Source organism: Magallana gigas, chromosome 4, assembly GCF_963853765.1.
Source record: "Magallana gigas chromosome 4, xbMagGiga1.1, whole genome shotgun sequence".
Classification (NCBI taxonomy): Eukaryota; Metazoa; Mollusca; class Bivalvia; order Ostreida; family Ostreidae; genus Magallana; species Magallana gigas.
This window is the reverse complement of record NC_088856.1, coordinates 31,470,645-31,491,411: the sequence shown is the minus strand read 5'-3', so window position 1 is coordinate 31,491,411 and position 20,767 is coordinate 31,470,645. Positions and strand designations below refer to the sequence as shown.

Below are 20,767 nucleotides of genomic sequence, written 5' to 3'. Positions count from 1 at the left end.
ATTGAATTTACTAGCAATCTAGACAAAATTTAATAGAAAAATGAAAAACAAATGTTTTGTGGAACAGCTATGATTACCAAATGTTGTTATAAATTTTGGTCTTAAGAAGTCTTAAATAAGAAATATAGTTTGCCATGCATAAATCGATGCCTTTCTGAAGGCTTTTCATTCTAAGAGAATTTGCTCCTATTTTTGTTTTATAATTGTTTCGTTTTATTCAGTAATATTTTTTTATTTTGTAAATATATGAAGAAATGCTGTAGAGGTTGTGATATTTAGCATGTGTTAAAAAATATTGCTCGTAACAAACTTTTTAAATTTTCCATGATTTTCATATAATATTTTAGTCGTGTAAATAAAATATACAATGTCTTTGCATCAAAAAGAAATGCCTTATGCGTCAGAATGACGGACATTGTTCTTTTTTTTTTTGAATCATCACAACACCTTGATCAGTAATCAATTACAGTAGAAGGGGTTTCAGAGTTATTGTACTGTAATATGAATGCATTAAAAGTAGGCGTGTGGTGGACTCATACAAAGACTGTCGTGACATAATAACGAAGAACTATTTCATACTATTCACAAACTTGGTGACAACTGCAGCGTTTTGTATAGAAAAAAAAACAAGGCTCTACATGTGCGTTTCAATTTACATACTCGACAATAACCCAAACTTGTTACATGCATAATAGTTGTTACATATGCTACCTTAATATCCCATAATTCCACCGTTTAACTTGTTAACAGCTGAAGGTGATCTCAGACGACCGTTTTGTTAATTCTACAACAACACGTGTTTAAAATTTATTTAAGGTCAAGATCTAGTGCATGTAAATGAAACTAGAACCTACAGGTTTATGAAATTCAAGATATAAATTCTTTTAATGATGCTTCATAACAATATCTTTGTTTCATAGGGTGTATCGGGGCGTAAATTTTTGATAAACACAGTGATTCTTAGTGTTCATTATGTATGTTTACATGCACACATATTTCAGACATATTTCATACATTTCAAGATTCTACATATTGTAATATCTTATTAATCTAAAGGAAATAGATTATCCGTGTAGTGTGAAAACGTGTTTTCTTGCAAATATATATATATATATATATATATATATATATATATATATATATATATATATATATATATATATATATATATATATATATATATATATATATATATAAATAGCAGTAAATGAAAAGAAAAAAAAGGAGATATAGAAGATAAAAAAAAAATACAATAGAAAAGAGGGTACATGTATATTTGTTCACAGGTCAATATAATTCAAAAAAAAAAAAAAAGAGAGAGTAGTTTTAGCAATCGCATATGTCATAAAACTTATAATAATTTCTCACAAATTGTTTGCCAGTGGTTTTCATAATCTGAGTATCTACAGTTTTTCAATAACATATATTTTTCAAGCAGAATCCTGTTTTTTATTATTTGTAGTTCAAGCTTTTTGACAATATCCAAACTAGTCTCAGTGGACCTTAGTCCTATATGATCAATCTCTGAAACAGAGAAACAGCCCAATGTTAAAACTTCCCTAGTTTTAGAACCACCGCATAGTGAAGTACCATCATATAATGAAGTATCAGCATGTAATGTTGAACTATCAGCACGTAATGTTAAAGTACCATCATGTAATGTTAAAGTATCAGCATGTAATGTTAAAGTATCAGCACGGAATGTTAAAGTACCATCACGTAATGTTAAAGTACCATCATGTAATGTTGAAGTATCAGCACGTAATGTTAAAGTACCATCATGTAATGTTAAAGTATCATCATATTATGAAGATTACCTACATAAGGCAGTTGAGGCGTTCCATATATTTCGATATTATGTACTTCACAATATGAAGGTGTCCCATTCAAACTTGAGGCCTAAATAACATTTCATCATACTAGCCGTTTCACAAAACAGTAACATCCTTAGGTTATCTTGGTTTCTATCAGAAATATTAGGACACTTGGGGACTTGTCGTAAGTGTAGAGCCATACGATTCATCAAAAATTGACATCTACAAAAAGAAACTATGTTTAGAAAGTCTACCGTTTCAACTAATTTTTGATCTGTGCACTGGTGATGAGCTTAATCATAGTTTACAATATCTCATAATTGCACATTGTGCTCTGCTTACTATTCTGTAGATGTGGATGATACTTGATCGCCGATTTTGTTTTATTCCTGTGGATTATGAACAATTATTATTATAAAACTATCAATTTTGGAAAATTTGCCAGATAAAACAAGGATTCACTATCAAAAGCAATTTCTTTGAATTATCATTCAACCTATTATCATCAAAATAAACAATTAACTGATATTGAGGAGATAAATTGAATTTACCAGCAATCTAGACAAAATTTAATAGAAAAATGAAAAAAAAAATGTTTTGTGGAACAGCTATGATTACCAAATGTTGTTATAAATTTTGGTCTTAAGAAGTCTTAAATAAGAAATATAGTTTGTCATGCATAAATCGATGCCTTTCGGAAGGCTTTTCATTCTAACAGAATTTGCTCCTATTTTTGTTTTATAATTGTTTCGTTTTATTCAGTAATATTTTTTTATTTTGTAAATATATGAAGAAATGCTGAGAGGTTGTGGTATTTAGCATATGTTAAAATATATTGCTCGTAACAAATTTTTTTAATTTTCCATGATTTTCGTATAATATTTAAGTCGTGTATATAAAATATACAATGTCTTCGCATCACAAAGAAATGCCTTATGCGTCAGAATGACGGAAATTGTTCTTTTTTTTTTTAATCATCACAACACCTTGATCAGTAATCAATTACAGTAGAAGGGGTTTCAGAGTTATTGTACTGTAATATGAATGCATTAAAAGTAGGCGTGTGGTGAACTCATACAAAGACTGTCGTGACATAATAACAAAGAACCATTTCATACTATTCACAAACTTTGTGACAACTGCAGCGGTTTGTATAGAAAAAAACAAGGCTCTACATGTGCGTTTCAATTTACATACTCGACAATAACCCAAACTTGTTACATGCATAATAGTTGTTACATATGCTACCTTAATATCCAATAATTCCACCGTTTAACTTGTTAACAGCTGAAGGTGATCTCAGACGACCGTTTTGTTATTTCTACAACAACACGTGTTTAAAATTTATTTAAGGTCAAGATCTAGTGCATGTAAATGAAACTAGAACCTACAGGTTTATGAAATTCAAGATATAAATTCTTTTAATGATGCTTCATAACAATATCTTTGTTTCATAGGGTGTATCGGGGCTTAAAGTTTTGATAAACACAGTGATTCTTAGTGTTCATTATGTATGTTTAGCCTTAGTTAGACCATGTTTTTTTCATTCAAAATATTTCATCTTTGTATGTACAGAGAGTCTTTTTTTATTTTACAGGAAGCGTTTCGAGCATTTTATACTTAGTAAACATATATAGCGAGATATTCTCTTGTATTTTTCTGGTATGGATACATCCTAAATAAACATATCTTCTTTTAATCATTGAATAGATTGTTCACATATTTCATAAACCTTTAATTTATGACGGTGGCTATAATCAATTAATTCTTCCATTCCCTAATCATGACTTTGGAAAAACGGTATCCATTCAACTTCATTTAAAAGGACTCAAAGTTCTATTTTGTTACACTGTCTGTGGTTTGGCATATTTTAAAGTTGTCAAAACATTGCAGAAAAATTATTTCTATTCAAATGCAATTAAAAAAGGAAGAGTTTATTTTCAGCTTGTCAAAAAGCCACTCAGGTGTAAAATATAAAAAAAGAGATGATTAATAAACGAAAGCGATATATATATAATAGCTAAGAACTGTTCATAGAACCATTGCAAGAAATTTGAATCCAGAGATAGAACCATGTCTGTTCGATTTGTCTTCACTGCCTTGGTACTGCTGCTCTGCTGTGTGGATTTTATGCAAGCAAAAAGTGTAAATCCTCATCACGGTAAGAACTAGTTTCAATTAAAATCTTCCTGTTTTTATCTAAAAGATTCTTTTTAAAATAATCAAGAAATCTGTTATTCAAAATTTTTTGTGGGTTATTTATTTATTTATATTTTGTTTAACCTAGAAAAAGTTTCGTAGTTATTTTACTTTGGCTTATATATTTCATAATGATTTAGTAATGTATTATGGTTTAAATGAAAAAAATACGGGGTTGAATTCCAGCCTAACTCAAAATTGATTAATGCTGTTTTATTTTCTGTAAATAATATTTTCATTTAGAAATTTATTTACTTTCACAGGATATGGTCATGACATAAAACCAATGGATTTAATACCAGAACACGGCTGGAAAATGTTGGAAAAGAACATCTACGAAAAGGGACTGAAAAAGCTGACCGAGATGTTTCTGAAGCTTAAGACAACCGACAGTGGTTCACACCTCAAAGAAATAGAGTCTGCTTTAAAAACTTTAGCTATGGCCAGGAAAGAGTAGTTAGCTATACCTACAGACCAACATCAACAATTAAAATCTGTGATAAAAACTAATCTACCTCATCAATCGAATGATGCCTCCTTCATTTATCATTTGTATAAATCACCTCATCCATTTTGTTGAAATTGGACGAATATATTAAAATCGTGAATTATATTTATCTAATGTTCTCTTTTCTTATATTTTTATCAGTCCTAATGCATGTTTTGAAATAATGTTTTACATATTCACTGATTGAACAAATGTTATTTTATGATTTTTAAAATTCATTGTGTAATAAAATTAACATCTTTTCTTTATGAATAACGATTAAAAAGAAATGTAAAAAATAATAAAAAATAATATTATGATATTTACAAAAGTCACGAACTCATTATGTATCATATAAGCGAACAGGTATATATCATGCAAAAAAAAATTAAACTTCACTAAGGCAATGTTGTACAAAACCACGAAATCAATCAATTAAAAATGAATCATTAAAAAATATTTTAAGAATTCGAATTCCGATCTTGAGTGATCTTTTCTATTTAATATGTCTATTTTTGAGACCGTAGAAAATGACAAAGAATTTATTCCAATATAGATAGTAATTATGCAAATTACGTTTATTCAATTGTCAAAAATTTAATGATTTTTCTATATATAGATCATTTCCTGATAGTTCTTGCATTGAATCGGTTGAAATTAAACTACTTCTCTCACGCCTTAAACCCCTAAAGTTCCTACGGGGTCCGAAGCTGGCAATAAAAATGAAGACTTGAAGACAGTAATTGTCCATTAATTAAATAGTTAATGGTTCTAAAAGTGTTTAAAAATAGATTCCTTAACTAATGAAGGAAGTTTTAAGTAGGAAACAGACTATATAATTAATTTGGCTCATGATAGGCTTACAAAGTAATAATTAACAAATACATACTTAATTAGTGGATAAATGATTAAAAACAATTACATTAAATAATGTTAGTATTTTTTATTTAACCCACATCTTTTACTGTAAGTTCTTTTAGAAAATATTTTCAATTAGTATAATTGTTTGAAAATAATCAAAAGTTGAGTGTGCACTAAATGACACACACTAACATACTAACCTTTTAGTTCCAAAGGAATTTACTTGTATATAATTATTCAGCTTGTGGTGCATGATTCAATAACTTTGCATATCGATACATCCTCCAAAGTTAAGTATGATAAAAATATGCATGGTTACTTCAAATGCAGAAATATATCCTGGAAAAAAACATGACATTTTAAAGATTGATGTTAGTCTTTTTATGTGTGCTCTTGGCTAACTATTTCGTTTTAAATTTCTTTTATTAGATTCCATTCGACCGCATTTCATTTAAAATATTACCCATAAAAAATAATCTGAACTCAAATCAAATATGAATAAAATCTTTTTGATTTCTTATGTCCTGTCATTTGGTGCCTTGCATTAATTTTTTGATTTTCCTAAGCAATGAATATTCTCAGCCGATAGCTATTAAATTCCAAAACCACCTACAGAAATCATTCACAGTTATAAACGTATCTACATTGTAGTCCTTATCATGCTTACAATGTACATGTACATCTATATGTATGGAACGCCTCAACTGCCTTAGTAATACGATGATATTTTTGCGTATCATAGTGATACTTCAACCTTACATGATGGTGCTTTAACATTACGTGCTGATAGTTCAACATTACATGATGGTGCTTTAACATTACGTTCTGATACTTCAACATTACATGATGGTACTTTAACATTACGTGCTGATACTTCAACATTACATGATCGTACTTTAACATTACGTGCTGATACTTCAACATGACATGATCGTACTTAAACATTACGTGCTGATTCTTCAACATTACATGATCGTACTTTAACATTACGTGCTGATTCTTCAACAATACATGATGGTACTTTAACATTACATGCTGATACTTCAACATTACATGATGGTATTTTAACACTAAATGCTAAAGTACCATCTTCTAATGCTGAAGTATCAGTATGTAACGTTGAAGTATCATCATGTAATGTTGAAGTATTATCATATTATGAAGATTATATGCATAAGGCAACTGGGGCGTTCCATATATGTGAGCTTTAATCAGTACTCTTCAGTATTACGAGGTGACCAAGACAGAGATAAGGAGATTCTAGCGCGGCATTTCATTAAGAACAATGGAGTCCAACAAGAATGGATCCCCAAGGCCTCAGACTACTGACTCCTCCCCGTGGTTGTGGTTGCTGATGCTGGTCACGTTGTTGCAGACGTCATTGTTTGCCATGGTTACCGTTTATCAATATGACAACACGGGACTTCTTCAGGAAGCTGACAGGGAGCTAGACAACAGAATCAAAACATTGCAGGTTAATGACTTTTAGATATAGATAATTAAAAGATGAGGGAGAGGTTCTATAGCATATCTACATGTGATATTGAAATTAAACAAAAAATATGTTTTTTATAGTTTGCATTAAGTAATGTGAAATCCATCAAGTTATTGAAAAAAAATTGTTTCAATGAGATTTTTTTTCGAAGGCACATTTATTTTTTGTTTTAATCTTCAGATTGACTATTTTTGTTTCAGGAGGCTCTGACTGTGAAAAACATGAAAAGGAGTTTACATGCCCATAAGAGGGCAGACAATTTTATCGCTGATTTTCTGACATCACAGGTAAATGTACAGAAACTTCTCTTGTGTCCTTATACGTTTTCTGACACTTGTGGCTCAAATGTTATACTCGTTTTAATTTTATGCATGTTATTATGGTAATATTTCTCACAGGAAAAGATAATCGCTCAACACTGTATAGACAAGAACAAGACCTGTTCAAAAGGTATAATACGATTTTCACATAAAAAAAACAACAGTATCCACTTGGTTCTTGACTTTTTTTGTGTCATCATTACTCTGGTTTCAACAATATTCGCTGAAAACCAAATTTCGTGGATTCCGTTTTGCAATCGATCAAATCTGAAGTGTAATATCTAATAAAATATTGTATCAATAAGATCATATATAATCACGATTTTCCCTGATTAAACCACGGTATAGAGATTATACATGTGCCATGATATTGATATTTTTTCATTCTAATTCAGGAGAACCAGGCGACCCAGCCTTGCCAGGGGTCAAAGGTAACCATTCAGACCCCCCCCCCCAAAAAAAAAAAACAAAAACAAAAACAAAACAAAACAAAAAAAAAACAAAAAACAAAACAAAACAAACACAAGAAACTATTGGTTAAAAGTTTGAATTATTTGAGTTCTGCATAAAAGATATTTTCAAAACCAGATGCAAAAGAAGTTTCTGGACCTTATGTTTTTAATTTTATTTAAAGGAAGAGTAATTAAGAAACTTTATTTAAAAAAAAAGAAGTATACATTTTAAAGTATTGAATTTATTGTGTTGCAAATATCATTGATCACGTGATTAGAGTTAACTATTATCATTTCGCACCTTTAAACAAGCCTTTTACAAGTATATTTGAGCAAGTATCAGAGCTGTGTATGAATTCGGCTAATAAATCATCCAAATTAATTTTTCATATATAAGTTAATATATTTATTTGAATAACTGAATGACCAGTCAACGACTGCGAAAACTTCAGCAGAAATAGCCGTTATTATATGTGATATCGATGGTGCATTGCATTTTTGTTCTTGGTATGCGTCTATAGGCATTGCCGACCTCATGATCAAATTAGAAATATAAAGTAAAAAATAATAAATGACAAAAATGAAATGAAATAAAATAAAATAAAATGATACACTCTAAAAGTCCACATTAATTGTATATTTTATATTTTAAGGTGATAAGGGTCAAATGGGCATGCTCGGTGACCCTGGTTTTCCAGGTTCAGATGGGGCCAAAGGTCAACCGGGTCTCCGTGGTGATAAAGGGGAACCAGGATTAAAGGGTGAGCAGGGTTTAAAAGGATTGAAAGGTTCCCATGGAGACGTAGGTCCTCAGGGGCCAAAGGGGGAACAAGGGCCAAGAGGTTCCAAAGGAGATTCGGGCATTAAGGTGAAAACTATACTTTTTCAACCTTTAATTACTTCCTTCTCAATATCACACATCCTGTTTAACTATACTGGCTGATTTTACGAAAACTATTTAGGTGATTATTTGATTTGCGTTAAAAGACATGAAGTGTGCGTAATCCTATTGCGATGTTTGCAATATTTTTCAAAACTATGTGATATTAATTTTTTCTGACGAATAAATATGCCTTAATTTATATTTATTCCGTGAAATGGTTCAGATTGTGCCTAGAATCGAAATTTTTATCAACCGTTAAATGTACGTGCCATGTACAGCAAATAAGAAATAGATCTTTTGTCTAAAAAGGGAGAGCAGGGTGATATTGGACTGAGAGGAGACCAGGGACAGAAGGGAGAAAAGGGTGCGCAGGGGGAGGCAGGTGACCCCGGGGATACAGGAGTCCAAGGACAGAAGGGAAACAAGGGGGATCAAGGTCCCACGGGACCTCCCGGTCCGGACAGCAGCAAGGATGGTTGTGTCTGTCTACGTAAGACGTATATTCTAGGAGCATATATCATTTACTTTCATAAATATTTGTTATATTAAGTTTTAGTTTGGTAGTGGCCTAAAATGGTTATACCAAATTTCGAGTCAAAATGTTCTTTTAAATTCATATTATGATCAAAAAGGTGAAAGGAGCCCACTTCTTGATATTCAATGACTAATAATGTTAAAGGATCGAAAAGAAATATCTCCCATTAAACACCTGATAGTATTATGGATGTTAGTTTACCAGTTTAAATGAACTTGCTAATTTTCTGAAGAAACAACATGGAAATGTATGTCAAGAATTGCAAATAAATTCTATTTCCTTTCATTTTCTAGAATACCCAACATTTGACGACCCCACACCAACGACACAGATTTATATGGCAGTAGGAGAAACTATAAACATGCCTTGTAATGCAACAGGGAGCCCCTCCCCCAGCATCTCACTCAAGAAGCAGACGACAGTCCCGCGTCGTGGCAGGCGATCACGTGACAAACGCAACTTCCTGATTCTGAATGGACGATACACCATTACAAACGCAGTCACAATGGACTTTGGTACATACGTCTGTACAGCGACCAATGGACTGGGAAGCGTTTCAAAACAGATCGAGATAGTCAAAGGAGGTATACGTAATGACTGCTCGATAACGAATTAGTTGTTGTTTTTTAGTCAAGATTGTATTGTGCCGAGTTTTTGTTGATATTGGCACGTTGGTTCCACGGAAAAAGTAGAATTTTGTCTCTAATTGTTTTACACTATAATTATAATTATAGACAGACTGGATTAATTTAGATTGGTGCTTTGTTCCATAAATTCATTTTTCTTTTAATCAGCGAAGATATAGTGACGTTAATGGACATTCATTTGCTATTGCTAACCGACATGATACTTTCACACCACAAAACCTGTATACCCCCTTTATACATATAAATCAAATACCGTTTTGAGTTTCTAAATCATTATCCTGCGTTTCAGTTGTGCCAAACATAGCCAAGCAACCTCAGAGTTCCACAAACAACATCGGCTCGACGGTGCAATTCCGATGTGTCAACACCGGGGTCCCATCTCCGACAGTCACGTGGTACAGAAATGGGAAGGCGATAGTTGCAGATTCACGTCATCAATTCTCGAGTAACGGCGAGATTTTGACGATATCAAACTTACAGACAACGGACTCTGGTACAATTGAGTGTCAGGCGTCAAATGCTGTAGGGGTCACGACCTCTCGCGAGGCGGTGTTAACGGTTGCTTAACAGTGAATAAACTGGATCTTCAGAACGTCTTTTCGTATGTAAGGGGACGTTATTAATAACTATATATACTTGTAGTATATGTTTTTGGTAAAAGTCAATTGCATGTTCTATTATAAATACTCTTAATAAGTAGATTATGGTTGCAATTTCTTTATTAATTATTTCGTTCGTAGTATGTCGCAAACGTATATATCATTCTATAAATCAAATGTTTGCAGTGAATTTGAAACACTGTCAGGGCCTTCTTCTCAATATATAAATAGTGCCTGTTTGGGAGGATAACAGTTGAAATTGACACCCCGAGGAAACTATTATCAACCGACGCGAAGCGGAGGTTGACAATGGTTTTCGAGGGGTGTCAATTTCATCTGTTACCCTCCCAAACAGGCACTATTTATTTTATTATACTGAATGTCCTAATTCTAGAGATTTTTTACTGCTTTTATATAGAAGCAGGTTGACAATGGTTTTCGAGGGGTGTCAATTTCAACTGTTACCCTCCCAAACAGGCACTATTTATTTTATTATACTGAATGTCCTAATTCTAGAGATTTTTTACTGCTTTTATATAGAAATGACGTGAATTCCATGGCGAACCGTACGCGCATAATTTACGCGAATGTAACAATTCGTTGTGTTACCCGTTGCTAAGTGTGTTGCTAACGCTGAGGGTAATAGAACGGATTATCAATTGCGTCTAAACCAGTCAGATTTCAGTATTTAACATGAAAGTATAATAATATTGAGATTGTTATACTTTCATGTTAAATACTGAAATCTGATTGGTTAAGACGCAGTTCACAATTCTTTCTATTACCCTCAGCGTTAGCAACGTACTTAGCAACGGGTAACATTAAAAAATGTTACATGCGCGAAAATTATGCGCGTACGGTTCGCTGTAGAATTCACGTTATTCCTATATAAAAGCAGTAAAATTTTCTTAAAAATTAAGACATTCAGTATAACAATATAAATAGTGCCTGTTTGGGAGGATAACAGTTGAAATTGACACCCCTCGAAAACCATTGTCAACCACCGCTTCGCGTCGGTTGACAATGGTTTTCTCGGGGTGTCAATTTCAACTGTTACCCTCCCAAACAGGCACTATTTATATATTGTTATACTTTCATGTTAAATACTGAAATCTGATTGGTTAAGACGCAGTTAATAATATTTACTATTACCCTCAGCATTAGCAACGCACTTGGCAACGGGTAACATTAAAAAATGTTACATGCGCGAAAATTATGCGCGTACGGTTCGCTGTAGAATTCACGTTATTCCTATATAAAAGCAGTAAAATTTTCTTAAAATTTTTAAAAAAGACATTCAGTATAACAAAATAAATAGTGCCTGTTTGGGAGGATAACAGTTGAAATTGACACCCCTCGAAAATCATTGTCAACCTCCGCTTCGCGTCGGTTGACAATGGTTTTCTCGGGGTGTCAATTTCAACTGTTACCCTCCCAAACAGGCACTATTTATATAATAACGCATTCAAGACTTGGGGAACATTACTTTATCTAGTTTCTTTCCAGCTTAGATACGTGTTTTTTTATGCCGAGGAATGGAATAATTTGTAAGAGGTACCGATATAAAAGAGAAATATTTTGCTTTTATAAATGGAGAAAAATATATTTAAAAAAATATCTTATATTTGGTATTTACGATCTTAGAATTGCTGTTGTCATTCACTGTGGGACTGCAGAATGCAGTTTGCTACTTTTAAGGTGGCTGAATAGTAAACGAATTACACATCTTATCTGCCCTTAATTTTAAGACACACTTATTTGTGTAAACAGATAGCCATGCTATGACCTTAAATTGCTAGTATTAAATAATGGTCACTATGATATTTAAGTGTACCTAGGTACTGCGCAGTGAATGGTGTTAATGATAATTAACAGAATGAACTCTGTGACTCTGGTAGCAATGCGTAGTATTCCTAAATGATGTTATAAAACCAGGCGAATAATACGGGCATACTTAGGGATGTCAACGAGTACCCGGTTAACCGGGTACTCGATCGAACGTCCGAGTATCGAATACTAAAATCAGTACTCGGTTACTCTGATGTATATTTTTTTTAATATTTCTAAGTTTATTTAATAATGCATTAAAACATCGGTTTTAAAACTTAAAATGACAATGACAATGAACTTTATTCTCATAACTGAATTTACAGTGAAGAGAAAAAACATATGTACAGTATGTACAAACTACAATATATATAATAAATGAAAATCAATGGTACATGCATGATGAAGGGATAACAGATATAATTTAACCAAGAGAGCTAACTCTCTCAAATATAGTATCTAATAGTTTACAAATATTGGTAAGTTGGTTTATGTTTGTGATATTAAACAGTTTTTCAAATTTTACAACATTTGGATTTGTTATGAAATATTTTGGTAAACATCTAACCCTTGAATTGGATATATATACATCAGTACATTTGAAAAGGTAGTGAAATTCATCCCCAATTTCATTGCAGGTACATAGTTTACAAATTCTGTTTTCTCTAGGAATATTAAACCATCTACCTATCTCAATAGGTAATTTAGCATTACCAGTTCTAAAGTTACAATATTTCTTACATAATTGTGTTGGCAAAATCAATAAATACTTTTCAAAATCCAGTGAGTTTTTAAAAATCCTATAATTTAAACCTTTTGGAGAATTATGTACCTCACTATACCATGATTGCTTAAATTGGTCTAATAAAATATTGTATACTTTAGATTTTAACCAGGGTATGTTTATTGTGTTTTGATACCATATATATGTCAATCCACATTGATTTAAAGTTTTCTTAATGGCTTCGCACCATGGGTTATTAAAATTCTTCAATACATTAAAAAGTTTTGCTGACAATTTTGAGTTCTGGAAATTGACTAATTTACCCCAAAAGGAAATCATTCTAACTTTAACATTAATTGTTAAGGGGTATCTTCCAAGTTCCCCATATACCATAAAGTTTGGAGTTGAGGTTCTCAAGTTCAATATATGTTTACAAAATTTTAAATGTAATTTTTCAAGGAGATTAGTGTTATGAAAACCCCAAACTTCGCATCCATATAATAATATTGGTTTGATAATTTTATCGAACATGATTGTCTACTTTACAATCAATTGTTAGATTATGTGTTCTGCACTTCCCAATAACACCATACATTGCTTTAGTAGCTTTATCAAACAGTTCTTTAACATTAAGATTAAAAGAGTTGCTTTTACAAAAAGTAACACCCAGGTATTTAAAGTTGTTAACAATTTCTAATTGGGAACCTTCAAAAGTAAAACAGTTGGTTTGTTTACCTCTACCAAACATTACAACTTTAGTTTTTTTACTGTTAACCTTAAGACGCCACTCTTTACAATATCTAGAAAAAACATTGAGTAAGTGTTGAAAATCTTCTGGATTTTCTGACAATAAGATGGTATCATCTGCATACAATAAGACAAAAAGGTTTAAATAAATATTAAGATCTTTCTTAATGTTATCAGACAAGCGTGACAAACCTCTGACATTGTTTGTATAAAGATACTCCTCAAGATCATTTAAATATAGTGAAAATAAAAAAGGCGACAAATTTTCCCCTTGTCGTACTCCAACTGTACATTCAAAAAATTCTGAACTTAATCCATTAACCAGAACTTTTGACTTAATACCTTTGTACATATTAGTAATAATTTTAAAACATTTTCCATCAATATTGTTTGATAATACCTTGTTCCATAAACCAATGTGCCAAACAGAGTCAAATGCTTTCTCAAAATCTATAAACGCACAATATAATTTCATCTTATGCAATTTGAAGAGTTCGATAAGAGAATACAATGAAAAAATATGATCTATTGTACTATGACCTCTACGAAAACCTGCTTGGTTCTCTAAAATGAGTTGAACATTGTCAGCATATTTGTTTAACCTTTCATTAATGATAGCAGTGAATAATTTTCCAAGACAGCTCAAGAGTGTAATTGGTCTATAATTTTGGGGTTCTGTACTATCCCCTTTATTCTTATAAACAGGTATAATGTTACCACTAACCCACTGTGTGGGTATAACACCAGAATCAAATATTTTGTTAAACAATACAGTATATAAATTCAACATACAATCTTGGGTACTTTTGATATATTCATTAAAAATTCTATCATCACCACAAGCTTTGTTATTTTTCAACATATTGATACCCTTAAATATTTCTTCACAAGTTATTGGTTGGTTAATGTCATTATTAAGATTAATATCAGATAACATATTAAGTTCATCAAGAGAAAATACATTTGCATTTTTCAACCTTTTTTTATACAATTTTTCTTTTTCATACAAGTCACTTTTAAAAATATCTCCACCAAATTTTTTGTACAACCTTTTCGCTTTTCTATAATTCTGTCGAGCATTCTTACAGTCCCGAGTAAACCATGGTTTCTTATATTTGACAGATAAAAATGAGGAAAAAGGTAATATTCTCACATTGTGTACATATCTTAAAAACTCAGTGTTTGAAATACAATAATCTACGACACTTGATTGTTTACATGTAAACTCACCATTTTGGTCACCCATGGATCTACCATTAAGTATTATAATGTTACAATGTTTACAGATATCAATAAGTTTTTTTCCATAGCAGTTAACAGTGTTATCTTTAGATTTCCTTTCTATGGAAAAACCATATTTTTCAATTGCTTCTAGGTCTATTTGATCAACAGCCCAATCAAAATTACTGTTATTGTCAACACTGTTACAAAAATGTGATACAGAATCATCAACATCAATAAAATCTCTCAATGTGGATACTCTACTATTAAAGTCACCTAATAAACAAATACAATCATTTTCTTTGGACAAGTTAAAAATCTCATTCTCAATATCGTCAAAAATTTCAACTGATGAAAATCTGGAGTTTGATGGCGGTATATAAACAGTTCCCATCAAAATATGTTTCTTAATACTAAATGTTTTACCTTCTATTCTACTCCATAATATATTGTCACTTGCGTTATTAATTATGCTACAGAATTTGGATAAAGAATCTCTAATATAGACTACAATACCACCAGACTTTCGAAATGACAGATTTGATCTATGTTTGCTGAATACACTGAAATTTGGGATATCAATATTGTCAGCTTTATCTGTTTTTGTCTCTGTGAGGCAGATTATATCATATTTGCTAATAACATCAACAAACTCAGGATTTCGGAGCTTAGAAGCTAGACCGCAAACATTGATAGAAACAATCCTCGCATAGGAAGTGTCTGAAGATGTGAGAGAGTTACATTCGGTGGTTTCGTTTTCGTTGTTTACATTCCCGTTCGGTTGCTCTCTTTGGTATCCCTAACGGCGCGTGGTCGCAAAACGGGTTTCATGTCGATTTGCGCTGCGCGTTGCGGATTGGCGTGGTCCGTATGCGGTATCCGGGTCAGTGCGCTGTGATGACGCTGGGTTGTGGATCGAGGAAAGGGGGATTTCTGTCCCATTCACGAAAAGTTTATCTGCAATCAGCACAGCCTTTTTTCCGAGACGTTTTGCTTGCTTATAATGAGGGTATAACAGTTTTCTGCGATCGTTGATTTCCTTTGGGAACTGTTCATTAATTCCGAATGGTTTTCCAACAAGTTTGGATGGAGCAGCTTTTCTGACCTTTTATCTCTCTTTGAATAGGACGAATTTCGCTATAATTGGCCGGTGACGTCCCTGCACTCTTTTCCCCAGTCTATGCACTCGTTGGAATTGTGGCTCTTCCGTTATGTCCATTTCTGATTTTAAGAATTCTCTTAAGACCTCCTCTGTGTTTTCCTCTTGTGTTTCGACGATTCCTTCAAAGATAAGATTATCTCTCATCGAACGTGTTTGAAGGTCTAAGTGGCGTTCGTTTAAATTCTTGAACTCCGATTTCACAAGGCTCAACTCTTTGAGGATGTTTTCGTTAACATTTGTTATTTCACAGACAGATTTTTTAACAGCCAATACTTCTTTTGTTTGATCTTCATACTGCTTGTTGATAAATACCACACTTTCTTCGACTCCGTTGACCTTGGCCTTCATGTCTTTCAGTTCTGTGTTTACGTTTCCGACATTCCTTTCCAGTTCACTGAGTCTGTGTTCAATAAGGTCCAGTTTATTTAGCTTTGTAGAAACTTGCTCTATGTTCCTTGACATGACTCTCAGAGCTTCCATGATATCAGTGTGTTGCGGTTGGGGATGTTGTTGTGGTTGACTATGTTGTTGGTTTGGTATGGGGGAAATATAGCCAGCGAATTGACTTTGTGGTCCCTGGGGTCCATAGGGGGTGAACAAGTTTCCTTGGCAATTGTTTACGGGGGTCACCGGTGTGGAATGCTGTGCATTTTGGGAACTAGAACTATTATGACAGATGCTATTGCTACTATTGCTGTTAGTTGTTTGTGTTTCCATACCGTGTAAACTTGGAACCGTTGATAGTTGAGAATTACTCACATGAACCTTTTGTGTCCTTTCCCCGCTAACATTCGATGACTTGTTTTTCCTTTTCCTATTGCGTGTGTGTGCCATTTTACAATATTACACCAAGGAAACACATCCTTACACTTATCCACGAACACATAACAAATTCCGAACAGTATTATTGGTATAAATTGAGAAAAACGTAGAAAAATTCTCCCTCTTAAAATTCAAAGCTGCCACCCTTCCTCACGCATGCGCCTAAGGTCAAATGACCATTGCACTTGTACATACAGTAATTAGGATTTCCTACGCCTCTAAATATGCTAAATGACCGTTATCGCCTGTGGCAGTGTTTATATAGTAATTATCGTGACCAAGCACCTGTTACCTAGCTTTTGTAACCTTTGGCTGTCTTCTACCCTTATTTTTGGCTTGCTTTAATGAACATCGTTTATATAGTCTATTATATAAATTAGATGGCACACAGTAAAGAAATTGAACAGACCTAAAATGCCGGTGTAATGAAGAATAATGACCCCCGTAGAATAATGACCGGGGGTCATTTTTCTACGTAGAATAATGACCCCCCGGTCATTATTCTACGCAGAAAAATGACCCCCCGGTCATTATTCTACGTAGAAAAATGACCCCTTTGCCTGAAGAATAAGTGTCATTTTTATAAAAATGAGCACACTCCACATGAAGAAAAGTGACCCCTGTAGAATAATGACCCCCTTGTAGATTAAAGTTTTTCAGTATATTATTTTATTATTTGTGAAATAGTCTTTACACTATTGTAATTTTTACTGCTGTAGTTTACAGAAAGTAACAGAAATTATAATTCATATTCAAATAAACTTCAAGTGAAAAAAGGGGTATATCTTAGAAAATAAAAATCCTTCCGTTATAACAAGGTATTGAGGTATTGCATCGGGGTATGGTTGTCATCTTAACAATTACATTAACATATATCTATGGTGTTCCGATAGGGCCACTTCGACCTAAGTTGCAAGGGCGATAGTGCGAAGGCGAAGGAGCAAAAGTGCGAAGATGCGACGACGAAGCGCGAAGATGTGATGCATAAAGTGCGAAGGTGCGAAGGCGAAGGAGCGATACTACTATCGCTTCTTCCCAACTTTGCACTCTGGCCTTCGCATCTTCGCACTTTCGCCCTCGCCTTTTTTTATTGCATTCAGTAAGTCTCGGTCGATTACATAGAATTTAATACAGCCACCGTACTCGCCAAGTTTTTCCGATTAATCCATGCTATTATTGGTACGCATGCGCTAGGCCATCGCGCTTACTATAAATGTTTATAAATATTTTAATGTGTACATGTAACATATATGTTTACCAGTGCTGGCTATGCCTAATCATTATATACTCCACATAAAATGTAATGTCCGCCATAATGTATACATATGCACTTCCAGACTCCTGTCACTTACCAGCCGTCTGATTACCGTGGACCAAACACAATAACATTCTAATTTCATTATGCGACACTCCTTGCTCATGCATGGATCTAGAGTGGGAGAGGGGGTCCGCCCCACCGGAAAATTCAATATTAATAATTTTACGCAGTAAAAGAGAGGGAGTCCGGACCCTATCCCCCTGGATAATTTAATTTTATTAATTTTATTTTTAAAAAATCCCAAAATATGCCTTGGAACCCTTTAAACGATGGAGAGCTCCGCAATTATAAAACATAGGTAATCACAGATTACAAAGCTCACCGAGACGAGGCATCACCTTTATGAGGCATCACCTTTATGAGACCACCTTTATCATATTATTTGAAAACCATCATTTATGATCTTGGATATTCATGGATTCTGTTTTGACACAAAATCGTATATCATCTGTTAAAAAATTGTATGATAATCATATGTCCATATGTTAATCAATACAATAATATACAATTAAAAGTGCATCTAATCATACTTACAATATATATCATATAAAACCATAAAATACCGTAAAAAAATGTGAGATATGATATTGTAACGTATGATATGACATTGTATTGTGTTATACATTATAATTGTTTTTGATCAAATAATAGAATATCATAAAACATAATACAATATAGTATTATATGAAACAATATCATATTGCAATAATACATCATAACATTGAAACATATGATATTATATTTTATAATTAAGCATTGAATCATTATTTTTTGAAAGATGTGGTCTCATAACTGCAACGTATGTAAACCTCTTATCAACGCTTTTAGAAACAATTTTTTCTTATTATAATCGATCAGTGTTTATTATCTATTTAGATTTACTATAGTCAGATACTCTTCACAAATTTGCTCCAAAAGAAAAAAGTCTATTCATGATCACAAAACAACATTACAACAAATGTTTAGAATATTGATGTTCAAGTATTACGTAGAAGAAAACAAAACTAACGCAGAATGATTTTTTTAAAAATCACTTTCCCCAAGAAATGTAAATAAGAAGTATTCATATTCCTACGTTACCTGCCCCTTAGTCTTTTTTCATAAAGATATATAGATGTATCATTCTTCGATTGACAATTCATTCACCAATGAATATTGCTTATATCATTACAACAATTATTCGTTCATGATTATCGTTCGTTCATTACCACACATATCCTCATTGTGTATGAATTTTTCTTAATTTGCGTCATTTCCCGCCGTATGTCGACGAGAGAAGTAACGTAACTGTTAACAATCATGCAATGTGTGGCAATGTCAGAATGTTTTGCGTGTCCTTGCTACGGATATGAAAAACTATATACAGCGATATATTTACAAGTTCGGTGTTTATAACTTCAAAATCAGTTGAACAGAGTGAAAAATTAAGTAACTTCAAAGTCATTTCTTGGATACGTGGTAACCAATTTCTATTCATATTTACGGGGGGGGGGGGGGGGTCATTTTTCTATGGGGGTCATTTTTCTTCATGTTTAACATGAAGAAAAATAACCCCTGGGTCTTTTTTCTTCAGAAAAATCCAATTATTCTTCAGCTAGGGGGGTCATTATTCTTCGTAGAAAAATGACCCCCGGTCATTATTCTACGGGGGTCATTATTCTTCATTACACCGGCACCGACTTCAAAGGTCTGGAAATATTTTTACAGTTTCATATTTATTTAAACTTTTACCGAGTACCCGGGTACTCGATCGGAAAAACGTCCGAGTAACCGAGTACTAAAAATTGACCGATTAGACATCCCTAGGCATAATAATATCCAAATTGAGAGTTTAAAAACAAGTGTCATATTTGGCGATTCTGTGTCTGCAACGATAGCTCTAGTACTCTATATTGACTCATGTATTGTGTATTCTATATATTAACCTTTGTAACCTTTTATGCCATGTATGAATGAACGTATTATGAGTAAGTGATGCCTCATACTAGGTGGGGGACTCTGAGACCCAGGACTCGGAGACTCAAATCCTGCATCCAGACCCTTTGATTGGCAGTTTTGACGGTTTTGTTACTTTATTTAGGAATAAACTATTAATCTTAATTTTGAACACTAAATGTTCACTCATGATCGTCGTAAATGGACCGAACTAGTCAGAACTGTCCATCATATGTAAAATGTTATATATACCCATGTAAAATATGTTGAGCAGATAGATTCCGCTTATAGAGATTTTGAGACTCTTGATTCGGGCTGCTTTTAATTGTTGTAACTATACGATCATGCTTTAATAAAACCGCTTGAGAAAGAAATACTGTGCTTGTCATCATTAAGTTTGAGCTGACCCTCAATTGGATCCGTAAGACAGAAGGCTTACATTTGGCCATTAACCAGTATTCAGTAATTAAAGGAAATAACTCAAATATTTTAGCTTTAAAATTTGAACATTTTACGATATCTTTATAAATGTACAGAGCTCTTCGTATAAACGTCTTTACAAAAAAAGAGATTACTCCATCTGCAAAATATAGTTGAGTTAACAATTCGTTATGATTAAAGGTCGGTAACTTAAAAAAACAAAGCAGGTGCTCGGTCTTGTGATATAGCTAGAGTTGCGTCGCTTTACAGAGAGAGAGAGAGAGAGAGAGAGAGAGAGA

At 32.9% G+C, this 20,767-nt stretch overlaps 1 protein-coding gene and 1 long non-coding RNA gene across 2 annotated transcripts; both read left to right on the top strand.

The window, feature by feature from the left end:
* Positions 1 to 3,843: 3,843 nt before the first annotated feature.
* Positions 3,844 to 4,626, top strand: LOC117682635 (uncharacterized). Its single transcript, XR_010713093.1, has 2 exons — positions 3,844 to 3,975; positions 4,277 to 4,626. It is a non-coding gene; the product is annotated as an uncharacterized lncRNA (long non-coding RNA).
* A 1,986-nt stretch (positions 4,627 to 6,612) lies between these two features.
* Positions 6,613 to 10,285, top strand: LOC105330239 (uncharacterized). Its single transcript, XM_020068080.3, has 8 exons — positions 6,613 to 6,835; positions 7,057 to 7,143; positions 7,255 to 7,306; positions 7,572 to 7,607; positions 8,282 to 8,496; positions 8,821 to 9,001; positions 9,340 to 9,630; positions 9,983 to 10,285. The coding sequence occupies exons 1-8, from the start codon at positions 6,647 to 6,649 to the stop codon at positions 10,258 to 10,260; spliced, it is 1,329 nt and encodes a 442-aa protein (XP_019923639.3). The 5' UTR covers positions 6,613 to 6,646; the 3' UTR covers positions 10,261 to 10,285.
* Positions 10,286 to 20,767: the final 10,482 nt, after the last annotated feature.